This window comes from Drosophila arizonae, chromosome X (genome assembly GCF_054131065.1).
Source record: "Drosophila arizonae isolate 15081-1271.41 chromosome X, UAZ_ARI_1.0, whole genome shotgun sequence".
In the NCBI taxonomy this organism is placed as follows: Eukaryota; Metazoa; Arthropoda; class Insecta; order Diptera; family Drosophilidae; genus Drosophila; species Drosophila arizonae.
Window position 1 is genome coordinate 14,959,377 of NC_142927.1, and position 13,042 is coordinate 14,972,418.

At 41.5% G+C, this 13,042-nt stretch overlaps 1 protein-coding gene across 1 annotated transcript; it reads left to right on the plus strand.

The window, feature by feature from the left end:
* The first annotated feature begins 5,904 nt into the window (after positions 1 to 5,904).
* Positions 5,905 to 10,362, plus strand: frma (fra mauro). The gene has a single exon (XM_018004833.2). It carries the CDS (start codon positions 5,945 to 5,947, stop codon positions 7,910 to 7,912), a length of 1,968 nt encoding a protein of 655 aa, XP_017860322.1. The 5' UTR covers positions 5,905 to 5,944; the 3' UTR covers positions 7,913 to 10,362.
* Positions 10,363 to 13,042: the final 2,680 nt, after the last annotated feature.

The following is a 13,042-nucleotide window of genomic DNA, read 5'->3' on the forward strand; positions in this document are numbered from 1 at the left end:
TTATTTGTCATATTTTTTAGATTTGTATTAATTTTTACTAATACACGGGCCTAGATGCTAATAATATATCAACTTTAATTACAGACTTATTTAGCCTTAATTTGAGTCCTTTCTATAGTTTACTGTAGTCCAAGTTTGTTTCATTGCCCGACCGGAAAAGTGGATGTTAGAATTTCAGTCATAGGACGTCCATTTGTTATTTGCTCACATTTGTCATGCGGATGCACAAATGTCTACACTTTACACTTGTTTCTCTGTTTAACATTTTAAGCCGTTCCCGAGGCTCATTTGTCATGCTTATGGGCTGCAGCTGAAGGATGACATTTTTCATTGCTAAAGAGCGAATGGATAATCGGATCTGTTGGAATATTTTTGTCAAGGGCTTATGCTTGAATACTTCGCTATTGAAATATTTCGTTATGCAGTGACTTATATCACCTTCAAGATTGCGGAACTATTGAAAACTTAGAGCATGAGTACATGGTCAGAGGGTGTTTGGTAGGAAGTAAAGCTAGCATTGATTGAGAGAAGCCAAAGCCGATTCGCAGCAGATCAACTTAATAGAGAAGTGGCAGAGAGTCAGGCTGGTGCATCAGGCAGCTGGATGTGGGCTAATAGCTATTTTATTTTATTTTATAATTATTATTATTTATTTTATTTTTTTTTTTAATTTGCATATTTTATTAAATTTTTCTCTTACCTTTGGTGACATTTCAATTCAGTTTTATATTAAGAGAACTAGCAAATATATATGTATATGGAATTATATTAACATACATATGTATATAGACAAAGATTCTTTGTCCAAAATTAAATTAAATAATTTATTATTAATACATATATATGTATATTAATAAAAGCTATTGATTGAGCAATAATTTAGTGTGAGGAAATGCATAAACCTAAGTAGAATTTCACTGGAATTTCAACTGGTTAATAAATATCTGCCACAATCGACCTGAGCGAGCATATCTGAATGCCAAATAAACAATGCCGAGAGCTCTAAGTTCCTTAATGAATAGCTGGCAGCTGGTATTACTGTTACCAGCTGTGAGCGTGTGTGCGTGTGCGTGTGTGTGTTAGCGAGGCACCTAAATTCAATTCAAAATTAATTAGATACCTTTGCCGCTTGCCTGCCGGAGTGCAAAAACAATACTCAAAAGCCTAATTGCCTTTGATTATGTACGTTTATCGATGCTTGGACATTGCTGTGGGCTTAGGCGGAGACACACACACACACGCACACATACACACGCGCACAGGCAGAGATAGACACACAAAGCCACACACAGCATTAAATTGGCATTAGGTGTCGGCAAACAAGCAGCTCTGTGGGTTCTCTAGCCTTGGACACGGCTTATTTGTTAGGTTCGGCCTTTCGCCTGAGGCTGAAGCTGAAGCTGAAGCTGCTGCTGGGCGTGGCAGGCGTTTAGGTGTACCTTTCCTTTTTTTTTTTTTTTGTTGCTTCTCTCCTTTTGGCAACGGCTGTGGCAGCCTAACATGCCACATTGTCGCTTCGACTTTTATTTATTTTGTTAGACGCATTTTGAAAAGCCAATAAGCAGCTCCTGATTGATTATCTGCTGCCGCCCGTATCAATGTTGTTATTGTTGACTTTAATATGAAACTTTGCCGCTCACGCACTCATTGCGTGTGACCGTGTGTGCTTGTGTGTGTGCGTGTGCCTCAATCAATTCGGAGCGAAATAAATGGGGCATGTGCAGCATATTTGTTGCCTACTTTTTGGGGCCGGCTGCGTGCAAAGGCTTAAAACTTATCAGCTGGCGCTATTCTGGCTCGATTCGCTCCATCTTATAGCACATATATATCTATAAATATATACATATATTTTTTTTATGGCTCGGCTTACGCGCACACAAAACTGCAGCCATTATAAATAGCTCACGTCTAACGAAAGCCCGACTGCGGTTAGCCTTGCCACAGGAGCAGTAGCAGAAGCAGGAGTCGAGCAGGCCGCATGCCACATGCACAGCTGCTGGCCTAAGTTGAGTGGCAGTTGAGTTTGTGTGTGTGTGTGGGCGCATGTGTATATGTATGTGTGGCAACTGCACTTTGCTGGTTTTTCCATCAGATGCTAAGGACATTTTCTGGCTACGCACTGCCACCAGTACACACAAACACACACATACGCATGCACATAGGCACGCCCACACAAATATGCCAAAGGCTAAAAGCCAACAAAATCTCATGACTTTGATGAGAACTTTCAAGTGCAGCCAGCAGCTAGCACAATAAACCCAACCCACAGAACCACCCCAACCACCCAAACCACCCCAGCAACCAATAAACCACACAGCCATCCAACTTAGTGAAAAGTGCATTAAATTTGAATGAAGAAACGACATTGCATTTTGCTCATGTGACTCTGCTTAACTCTCTCTCTCTCGCTCCCTCTCCCTCCCTCTCTGTCTCTCTGTTGCAATTTTACTTGATAGTTGCCCATTTTTGGAACGCTTGCCCCGCCCTGCTCGTTGCATATCTCGCCTGCATTTTGTATAGCCCACACAGCTAAATGGCCCAGCCGCCCACATGGGCGTGGCGGCCATAAAGTAGCTAAGCCATTCAGCCAGAGCAGTCTATGCAAATGAGCTGAAGTCGCCATCAATTTGACACACGCTTTAGAACTTTCGCCTTATCATAGAAATGGCAGATAATGCTGACTGACTCCATAGATAATGAAATGAATGAGACGAAAGGCTTCGCGTCTACATTGTCCCTCGTCAAATGAAGGGCTTACAATTGGCCTGCTGGCCTTGGCTATTGTTGGGCCGAAGACAAAGGTTTGGGCTAATAGTTTGCCTTGGCTTATCATCAATATAAGCTCACACAAACACACACACACACACACACACACACATATACTTATATATAAATATCTTTGGCTGGCTTCTAAATTCCTTCATCAGGTGCTTAGACAACTAGTCCGAACAAATTTTTAGCTGCCTTCTGCATATTTAATGTATTCAACTATAAAGAGAGAACAACTTTGATTGCTGTAGCCAAGGGTCGGCAAGCGGCTTAAAGCTGACTCAAATCGAAAGTTTTATTTTGCACACACCACGGAATTTGGTTAACAAGCTTCAGATAAGTAAACGTAAACTGAAACTGAAATAAGTACAGTGGTTCAAGTCTTATTTCAAGCAACCCTATTTGAGCATCTTTAAAATCTGAAATCGAAATCATATAAATGTTAATACATGTTTAAATGTTTAACTCATTTATTTTGAAAGTATTTTTAAAATATTTTAGAATGTTAAGAAATTAAAAAATAAGAAAAAATTAAAATTATTAATCTGGTAATTAAAATAATTTAATCTAAGAATGTTATCATAACATTTTTTATGCAAGTTGTTATTAAAATATTTTAGCTTATAAAAAATTAAGTCGTTAATTTGAAATAAAAGATACAAAAATAAAATAAATAGATAAAAAAAAATAAAAATATAAATGCAAGTTTTAAATATTATCTAAAAGCGATATTAATGAAATTTGTATGTAACTTGTTAATAAAATCTTTAAGCTTATAAAAAATTAAGCAAATGAAGTTAAAAGGAAAACATTTTAAAAATATTTGAGAGTGTTTTAAAATAAAAAAAAAAAAAAAAAATTAGTATGCATGCCAAATTTCAGCTCTCTAGCTCTTATATCTTCTGAGATCCTTTTGCTCATACGGACGGACGGACGGACGGACGGACGGACGGACAGACGGACAGAGCTATATCGACTCAGCTCGTCATCCTGATCAAGAATATATATACTTTATGGGGTCTGCGATGATTCCTTCTGCCTGTTACATACTTTTCACAAAACCATTATACCCTGACTTCCCATTTTCAATGGGTTCAGGGTATAAAAATCGAACTAGTTCTTTTAAAATCCGATAACGAAAGCTCGCTTGCGCACCTCTGAAATATGTTCGTGCCTTGCTCAGCATCAAACAATCTAGTAGTCTGCGTGGTTGATGTCACACTTGTATGTCAACTCAAATATGCTGATATAGCTTCAAATATATTGTAAAAGTTAACCGTCTTACAATAAAATGGGAAAACGAAATTTAAAAGCTCAATTGGTAATTTTGTATATTTTTTACCTTTTTACATTTTCGAATATTAACGAAATGTAAACTAATTAATTAATTTAAATGTGAATTACTTAGATACTCGGCGGAAGGGTTTCTCCCGACAAGAATATGCAACGTAAGTGTTAAGTGTTTGGATATTTAATTAATATGTATACATTTATATAATATATGGATACATTTTACATATTTTGTCTTCCAACAGCGGTTTCTGCTGCCAGTGCTACTAGCGCTGCTGCGGCTCCATCTATTGCAGGAGCAGACTCCGAACCACCAGAACGTACTCTACCGCGTCGGCGGGTAAGTTTTCCTTTTTGTGTCAATGCGCCAGCTACCATTGATTCTTATTGCAGGGACGTCCACGTAACAGTCAGTTGAACTCGGTGGTTATGGGAGAAGACAGTGTCGGTCTCAAGCCAGAAATGATCTTAGCCGCATTTCCTTACGAAAATGAGCTTATGTTTGCCGTAAAATTTAAGAATCGTAAGCTGCCAGAGTTGATAACTGCCCAGCAGTTGAAGGTGCTTGACAAAACTCTGCTAATTCAATATTACGTAAACAATCTACGTTATCCACATAATGAGAAGCCTACGATGTAATATTGTTTAAATTGGCCGAAAATAAAAATATTAATAAAATACCAAACTCATTTAATAAAATATAAAAATATTTCGAAACAATTAAAAAAGTTAACATCAGTTGCATCGATCGGGAGATCGGGATTCGAACCGCGACTTCTCGATCGAGCGTCATGCAGCTAACACACTACGCCACCTCACTTCTGCTAGTGGCGCTGGCAAAACTCAAATAGATTCACTGATGTGATTCAACGAATGTTTCTAGAAGTTTGAATGTATGTGTGCACACGCATACGATGCTGTTGAAGCTGCTGCACGTGCGTTTGTTAATTGGCCAAATATTTGATTATTTTTTATTAATTTTTGACTGAACGGAATTTAATGAAACTTTCAGCATATGATCTACATATTATATTGAATATTTGAGAAATTAAAAAAAAAAAGAAAAATTCACAATTACCTATAGTGGCATCTGATTTGAACTTGAATGTTTTTACTCGATAAAAACATAACGGGATGATTTATCGAATTTTAATAGCAAACTCGACGTCCGCGCTTTATATACGGTCATTTAAAAAAAATAAAAAAAATTCAAGTCTCTAGCTCTTATATCTTCGGAAATCGACGCGTTCAAACATACGGACAGACGGACAGACGGACGGACGGACAGACGGACAGACGTACAGACGGACAGACAGACAGACAGACAGACAGACGGAATATATATACTTTGTGGGGTCTGCCACGCCTCCTTCTGCCTGTTACATACATTTCAACAAAACCATTATACCCTGATTTCCCATTGAAAATGGGTTCAGGGTATAAAAACTAGAAAATCAATTATAAGTAGTACTGTTATCCTAAATTATTAGTATACGAAGGGTTAAGAGAACACTCTATCAAAAGTTAATCATAAAATTCTCAGATCTCTCCGATTTGCCATGCCAAACATTAGGCAAGTGCAGTCTCTCGTTCCCTCTCTCTCTCTCTCGCTCTCTCTCTCTCTCTTTCTCTCTCTCTCTCCCTCTCTCTCTTTCTCTCACTCACTCACTTTCTCTCTCTTGGCAATGTGGTCTGCCCATTAAGTCACGTCAGATCGTGTAACACCTCAACAAACGGCGCTCACGGAATTGGGTCGATGACGTCATCGTCTGGCCGTGCTATCAAGCGGGCCATCTGTGTCAGCGTGAGCTGAGCTGCTTAGCTTTTCGCTCGCTATCAGCGCGTCGATCGCCAAACGATTTAGCGCAGTTCTCACGCGAATTCCATGTTCAACGTACGTGAACTGTGCAAGCTGCAGCTGTGGCTACCGCTTGGCCTGAGTCTGTGCCTGAGCCAGTGCCTCTGGCGGCCAATCCTCGCCAGCCATGCCCGGCTGCCCGTCTACATTCAGCGCCACATGAATGCCAGCGCCGATGCCTGCGTGGACTTCTATGAGCACGCCTGCGGGGGCTGGTCGCTGGCGCATGCCGATGACGTCTATGCCAGCCAGCTGGAGCAGCTGGACTACGAGTATCATGCAAGCCTGTCGGAGCTGCTGGAGCAGCAGCCCGGGCCGCAGGAGCCGCGCTTCGTGCAGCTGCTGCGCGACAACTATGTTGCCTGCCGGCGCCTCGACAAGCGCTACGATGCGGCGCAGTTTGTGCGCTGGCTCGCCGAGTGGAGCAGGGGAGAGACTGAGAGTGAGACTGAAAGTGCGAGTGCGAGCGAGAGAGGGAATGGCAGTGCGTTGATACACCTGCTGAAGGCCTACGGCTTGGGCGAGCTGCTGCAGTACGAGAACGAAGAGGAGGAGGAGGAGGCGGAGGCGGAGGCGCTCAGCGATGCAGAGCAGCGGCTGCTGCAGCTGCAGTTTCCGTGGCCCAATCCGGAGGATTACCTGAGCGATGCAGGTGACTATGAGATGCTGACGCACGCGAGCTTCAGGCAGTTGTACCGTGAGCTGCAGCCGCTGGGCGTGGCCGAGCGCAGGCTGTGGAAGCAGCTGCACCGGCTGGAGCAGCAGCTCTGCCGCTGTGCGCAGCAGCAGGAGCAGGAGCAGGAGCAGAGAAGGCCACTGATGCTCTGGCTACTGCCGTTGCCAGCTGCCAGTGCTAGGCCCAGTGCCACACGTCGGCCGGCCTATCTGAGCTGCGTGTCCGCGCTGCTGGCCGAGCAGCCGGCGCCGCTGCTGGCGGCCTATCTGCAGCTGCGGCTGCTGCGACTGCTGCAGCAGCTGCCCGCGCCGGCGTTCGGGCGGCAGCAGTGCGCGGCTCAGTCGCGCCAGCTGCTGACGCATGCGGCCGTGTGGCTGCTGCAGCAGCAAGTGTCGCACGCGCAGCGACACCACACGAACGACACAATGCACCAGCTGTTCGAGCAGCTGCGCCAGCAGTTCAAGCTGCAGCTGCAGGCCAATCGCAATCGGTTCGACAATGCCACGCAGAGCTTCCTGCTGCAGAAGCTGCAGCGCATGCGGCTGCGTGTGGGCGTGCTGCCCGGCGGCAGCCCGGAGCAGCAGCAGCAGCAGCTGGAGGCGCACTACGCCCAGCTGCAGCTGAGGGCCAACGACTACTACGGCAATCTGTTGGCCCTATTGAGGCAGACGCAGCGCTGGGCGGCGGGGGCTGAGGGCGAGGCAGCTGACGGGCTGTTTGTGGTGCAGTTGGACGGCTTTGGCAGCTATGCCTCGTGCTTCTTTCTCTTCTCGCGCAATCTGGTGGTGCTGCCGCACTCGCTGCTGTCGGCCAACCTGTACAGGTCGCATCAGCCGAAGGTGCTTACGCACAGCGGCCTCGGCTTCCTGCTGGCGCACGAGCTCTCCCACGGCTTCGATCTGAGTGGAGTGGTGTACGATGGGCGTGGCAAGCTGGCCAGCAGGCAGCAGAGGCAGCGCCTGTCCTCGAATGCGCGTTTCGCAAGCCAGAAGAGCTGCCTGAAGCGACGCCACGCCGAAATCGCCGACGAGAAGTTCGCCGACCTGAACGGACTTTCCTTGGCCTACGACAGCTACTTCACGGCCCATTGCCAGCACAAAGAGGCAACCGGCGCCAGGTGTGGCACGGCGGTGCAGCAGCACTTCTTCCTCAACTTTGCCCAGTTCTTCTGCCGCGACGATCTGCAGCCTGAGGACACCAGCGAGCACGGCAGCAGTCGGCAGCGGGTCAACGATGCCGTCGCCAGCTCCCAGCACTTTGCGCGTGCTTTCGGCTGCGAGCGCAGTCGCCACAAGCAGCCGCTCTGTCAGCTCTACTAACTTGTGATAGACTGTAGAGCACATTACTAATATAAATATATATTGTATATCATATTAATTATAAAAAACAAGTAAGAACGTTGCAGTCGGGCGATACCGATTGCAGAAGACTCATTCACAGCCCAAACGCTGTCAACCAGAGTATATAGTGCAATTTTCAAGTCTAGTGCGCAACAAAAAACAGGGCATGATCCCATTTAAAATGGGAAAATCATCGATAGCTATTGCTATGATCATTGCATAATTGCATTCAAATTACATGCATATGTATATAATTTATACAATTTTGACTTTTAATAATATACATGTATTTATATCCATATATTGGATACCGGCTTCAAGCTAGCAGCAGATCAGCGCGATTTTACTATACATGTGCACACACTCATCGTCTATTCTATGCGTACAGACAGAAGCGCGCCTTTTCTCACATTCTTAGAATTTCGATTGATTTCTGGACTTTCTAGCCGTTACTGTAGTTTTGTCTGATGACGCTCTCTTATTAAGCTATTCTATTTTAGCAGCTGAGTGCTCGAGCAAAGCAATGGCGCGGGTGCTAAGGGCGACGCAAGTAACGTTAGAGTAGGGAGGTTCGAACCTCTACTATGTTTTTTTTTTTTTTTTTTCATACATTTTTCGTTTTTTATAAAATAGATATTTTATTGGGAAGGTGCGAGCTTGACTGAATGGCACTTAATACTTTTCATTTTCTTAGTCGAATAATTTTATAAGTTTAAATTTGTTTCTTCTTAAATAGCCCTCAAATACATATATGCAAATACATACATATGTATATATGTAAGTCTGCACGCATAGCATCAAGCATTCCAGCCTTATACACGTGCTCATTTGTATGTGTGTATGTATGCACACATAAATGCGTACTCTAGCATATTCTAAGAATCTCGTTGCGATTGATTTGTCTTTGCATTGTTTTTGAATTTCCTCTGGCTTTTCTTTGCTATGTGGCGTCATAACAATAATGTGATTTCGTTTTAACTTCTATTGATCGAAACGACGCGGTGGTGCTGTAGGCTGAAGCGCCGACGACCATTATTTTAGCTATTTTGACAAACATGCTGTTTGGGTTGGGTGCGAGTTCAAATCCCGCGGAAAACACTTTTTTGTAAATTGCAAATTTTTGTTATTTTAGCTTCTTTTAAATTTTTTTAAATTCATAAAAATGTTTCCTTTTGTATTATGAATATCTATTAAGCTTATTTATATGTACAAATGCATAAATAGATGGCTGACGCATATAAATGTCGCGATACGGGCACTGTAAATGCCGATTGCCACGCCCCTAGTCGCCGTCGACTCCTCAATTTTAGCCAGTTCTTAGAACGAGTAACCGGTTACCTAAATGCAAAATTTGAATTCTTACGCTCAAAAAATGTGAAAATTACAGGGTATTTTTCGATATGCCACGCCCCTAAAGAGGCTTAAAAATTATTTTTGGGGCATCGATAGAGGAGGCTACCAGTAACTTAACTATCCAAATTTGAAGCTTCTAGCTCTTAAATTGTAGGAGATATAAACTTTTGCGGTTTGCCACGCCCCCTATGGGCGGACATATATCTACCATAGCTCGTTGGACTTGGGTGATCAACCCGCGTATATATACCAAATTTCAGATCTCTAGCATCAATAGTGCCTAAAATATAGCAGAATTCGAAAAATCACTATATCTTCAGGTCCGATTTGCCACGCCCCTAAGGGACGTAGATATATAATTTTTTCATCCATCTTCATAGAATTAAAACATTAGCTTACGTGCAAAATTTCAGCATTCTAGGTTTATAACTTTAGGAGATACAGTTTTGTCCGATTTGCCACGCCCCTAATGGGCGGAGATATATCCGCCATAGCTTGTGATCTTGGGTGGTTGGCGCCGACCTACATACCAAATTTCAGCTTTCTAGCTCTTCAACAAACATGATTTCTGGTATATCGGAAAATGCATTTTCCGATTTGCCACGCCCCTAGTGGGCGGATCGGGAAAATTTTAACACTTTATAAATCGGAGATATACACGAGTATGTGTTCCAAATTTCAAGTCTCTAGCTTCAATAGCGCCGAAATAGATTGCGTTCATACGGACAGACGGACAGACGGACAGACGGACAGACGGACAGACGGACAGACGGACAGACGGACGGACAGCAAGACGGACATTGCACAAAACCAATATACTCATTTCACTTTCGTGAATGAGTCTAACAAGATGAAGTAAAAGAAGTGTGATGAAAGTGGCAGGGGCAAAGCTAGGTACTTGAGTCGCTTAATGAGCTTTGCAGAGAGTCTTGCGATAATTTTAGCCCTCATTGCATCACTTGGATTCTAGTTGATATTTTCAGAGCTTGATTGAGGCGTTTATGTATTTAAATATAGTTTTTATATCATATATGTATATTTAAGGTAGAGTGGACGAAGGTATCTGATATTAAAAATATTATTCATCTGTGAACATGAATCTACGTTTGTTTTCTGTTGCTCTTAGGGTCCTCAAGTTGACCTTAAAAAATATTTAAAATATTTAGAATATTAAGCTAATATTAACAAAGGAATATCTCAAATCTCTCGAAAACTGGTGAGTGAATTGGACCATTCATAAAGGCGTTATAGTCATAAGAAAAAGTACGTTGACACGATGTCCGAGCGGAATTCATTTCTATAATTATATGTATATAGTCTCTAAAAACACATTGAGTTGATCAGAACAAGAATGGAGAACAAGCTGAGATTAATATTTAAGGGTTTATGTTAAAAAGCATCTTCCAGCCGGAGTCATCGATCAGCTACAGAGTCTAAGCTGTGCACCCAGCCTTACTTACTTGACAAAATAATATAGTCTAGCGCAAATGTAAATGGCAATTAGAAAACCATTTAAAATTAAAAATGAGTTTCAAAAATTAAAAAAAAAAAAAATAAAAAAAAATAAATAAATAAATAAATAATAATAAATAATAAATAAATAGACAATATTATAAAACAAAAAATTGGTTACTTATCAGCAAAAAAAAAAAAAATAAATAAATAAATAAATATATAAATAAATTATAAACAAACTAAAAAAATAAATAAATAACTTTACAAAAATATAAAAAAAAAAACAAGTAATAAGGCTCCAGTCGAGACTGCTCGACTAGGAGATACCCTGAACCCTCCAAGCTAATATTCTAATCATTCTGGACTTCTTTTATGCACACATACCTACACATGCACTTATAAGCACGCGCTCTGCTGACTGCGCAGTTAGCAGCGGCTGCGCTTGGGCTGCGCTGCAATGTGAGGAATATTATGAGAATTTATTTCTTGAATAATTTCTTTTATAGACATACAATCTTATTGAAACTTCAGAGCGTAATCATATGGTTAAATATGGTGTGCACATTCCAAAGCACAAGTCTCTAGTACTTTTTACAAATTGGTGGCGAAGGGGGCGTGGTATATAAACTCTGTAGATTGCAAAATCTTTGTATCCATTAACTTTATATACAACGCAAATTTGAAGTCTCCAGGTCTAAAAGTGTTCAAATTAGGCTGAACAAACAATGTCGATTTTTCGATTATTCTCGATAAAAAAGTTATTAGACGAGTTATCGAAAAATAAGATAAACTTGTACTGCCTATGGTATACATGAGTATGCATGCCAAATTTCAGCTCTCTAGCTCTTATATCTTCTGAGATCCTTTTGCTCATACGGACGGACGGACGGACAGACGGACAGGGCTATATCGACTCAGCTCGTCATCCTGATCAAGAATATATATACTTTATGGGGTCTGCGATGATTCCTTCTGCCTGTTACATACTTTTCACAAAACCATTATACCCTGACTTCCCATTTTCAATGGGTTCAGGGTATAAAAATCTAGTACTAGTTCTTTTAAAATCCGATAACGAAAGTTCGCTTGCGCACCTCTGAAATATGTTCGTGCCTTGCTCAGCATCAAACAATCTAGTAGTCTGCGTGGTTGATGTCACACTTGTATGTCAACTCAAATATGCTGATATAGCTTCAAATATATTGTAAAAATTAACTCTCTTACAATAAAATGGAAAAACGAAATTTAAAAGCTCAATCGGTAATTTTTTATATTTTTTACATTTTTACATTTTCGAATATTAACTAAATGTAAATTAATTAATTAATTTAAATGTGAATTAATTTAGATACTCGGCGGAAGGGTTTCTCCCGACAAGAATATGCAACGTAAGTGTTAAATTTAGATATTTAATTAATATGTATACATTTATTTAATATATGGATACATTTTACATATTTTGTCTTCCAACAGCGGTTTCTGCTGCCAGTGCTACTAGCGCTGAACCGGCTCCATCTATTGCAGGAGCAGTTTCCGAACCACCAGAACGTACTCTACCGCGTCGGCGGGTAAGTTTTCCTTTTTATGTCAATGCGCCAGCTACCATTGATTCTTATTGCAGGGACGTCCACGTAACAGTCAGCTGAACTCGGTGGTTATGGGAGAAGACAGCGTCAATAACACGAATGTCACAAAAAAAGTAATGCTGCGTTCGATAAAGAAACACAAAAAGCTTGTTCCCACTGTCAATAATGGCTTCGAACGCGGTCTCAAGCCAGAAATGATCTTAGCCGCATTTCCTTACGAAAACGATCTTATGTTTGCCGTAAAATTTAAGAATCGTAAACTGCCAGAGTTGATAACTGCCCAGCAGTTGAAGGTTCTTGACAAAAATCTGCTAATTCAATATTATGTAAACAATCTACGTTATCCACATAATGAGAAGCCTACGATGTAATATTGTTTAAATTGGCTTTAATTATTGCCCGAAAATAAAAATATAAATAAAACTCATTTAATAAAATGTAAAAATATTTCGAAACAATTAAAAAAGTTAACATCAGTTGCATCGATCGGGAGATCGGGATTCGAACCGCGACTTCTCGATCGAGCGTCATGCAGCTAACACACTACGCCACCTCACTTCTGCTAGTGGCGCTGGCAAAACTCAAATAGATTCACTGCTGCTGCGCCATCTACCAAAACTAAACGAAACTAACAGCTGATGTGATTCAACGAATGTTTCTAGAAGAAGTTTGAATGTATGTGTGCACACGCATACGATGCTGTTGAAGCTGCTGC

Excerpts from the sequence above, each read along its gene's own strand:
- frma (XM_018004833.2), top strand. The coding sequence starts at position 5,945 with ATGTTCAACGTACGTGAACTGTGCAAGCTGCAGCTGTGGCTACCGCTT.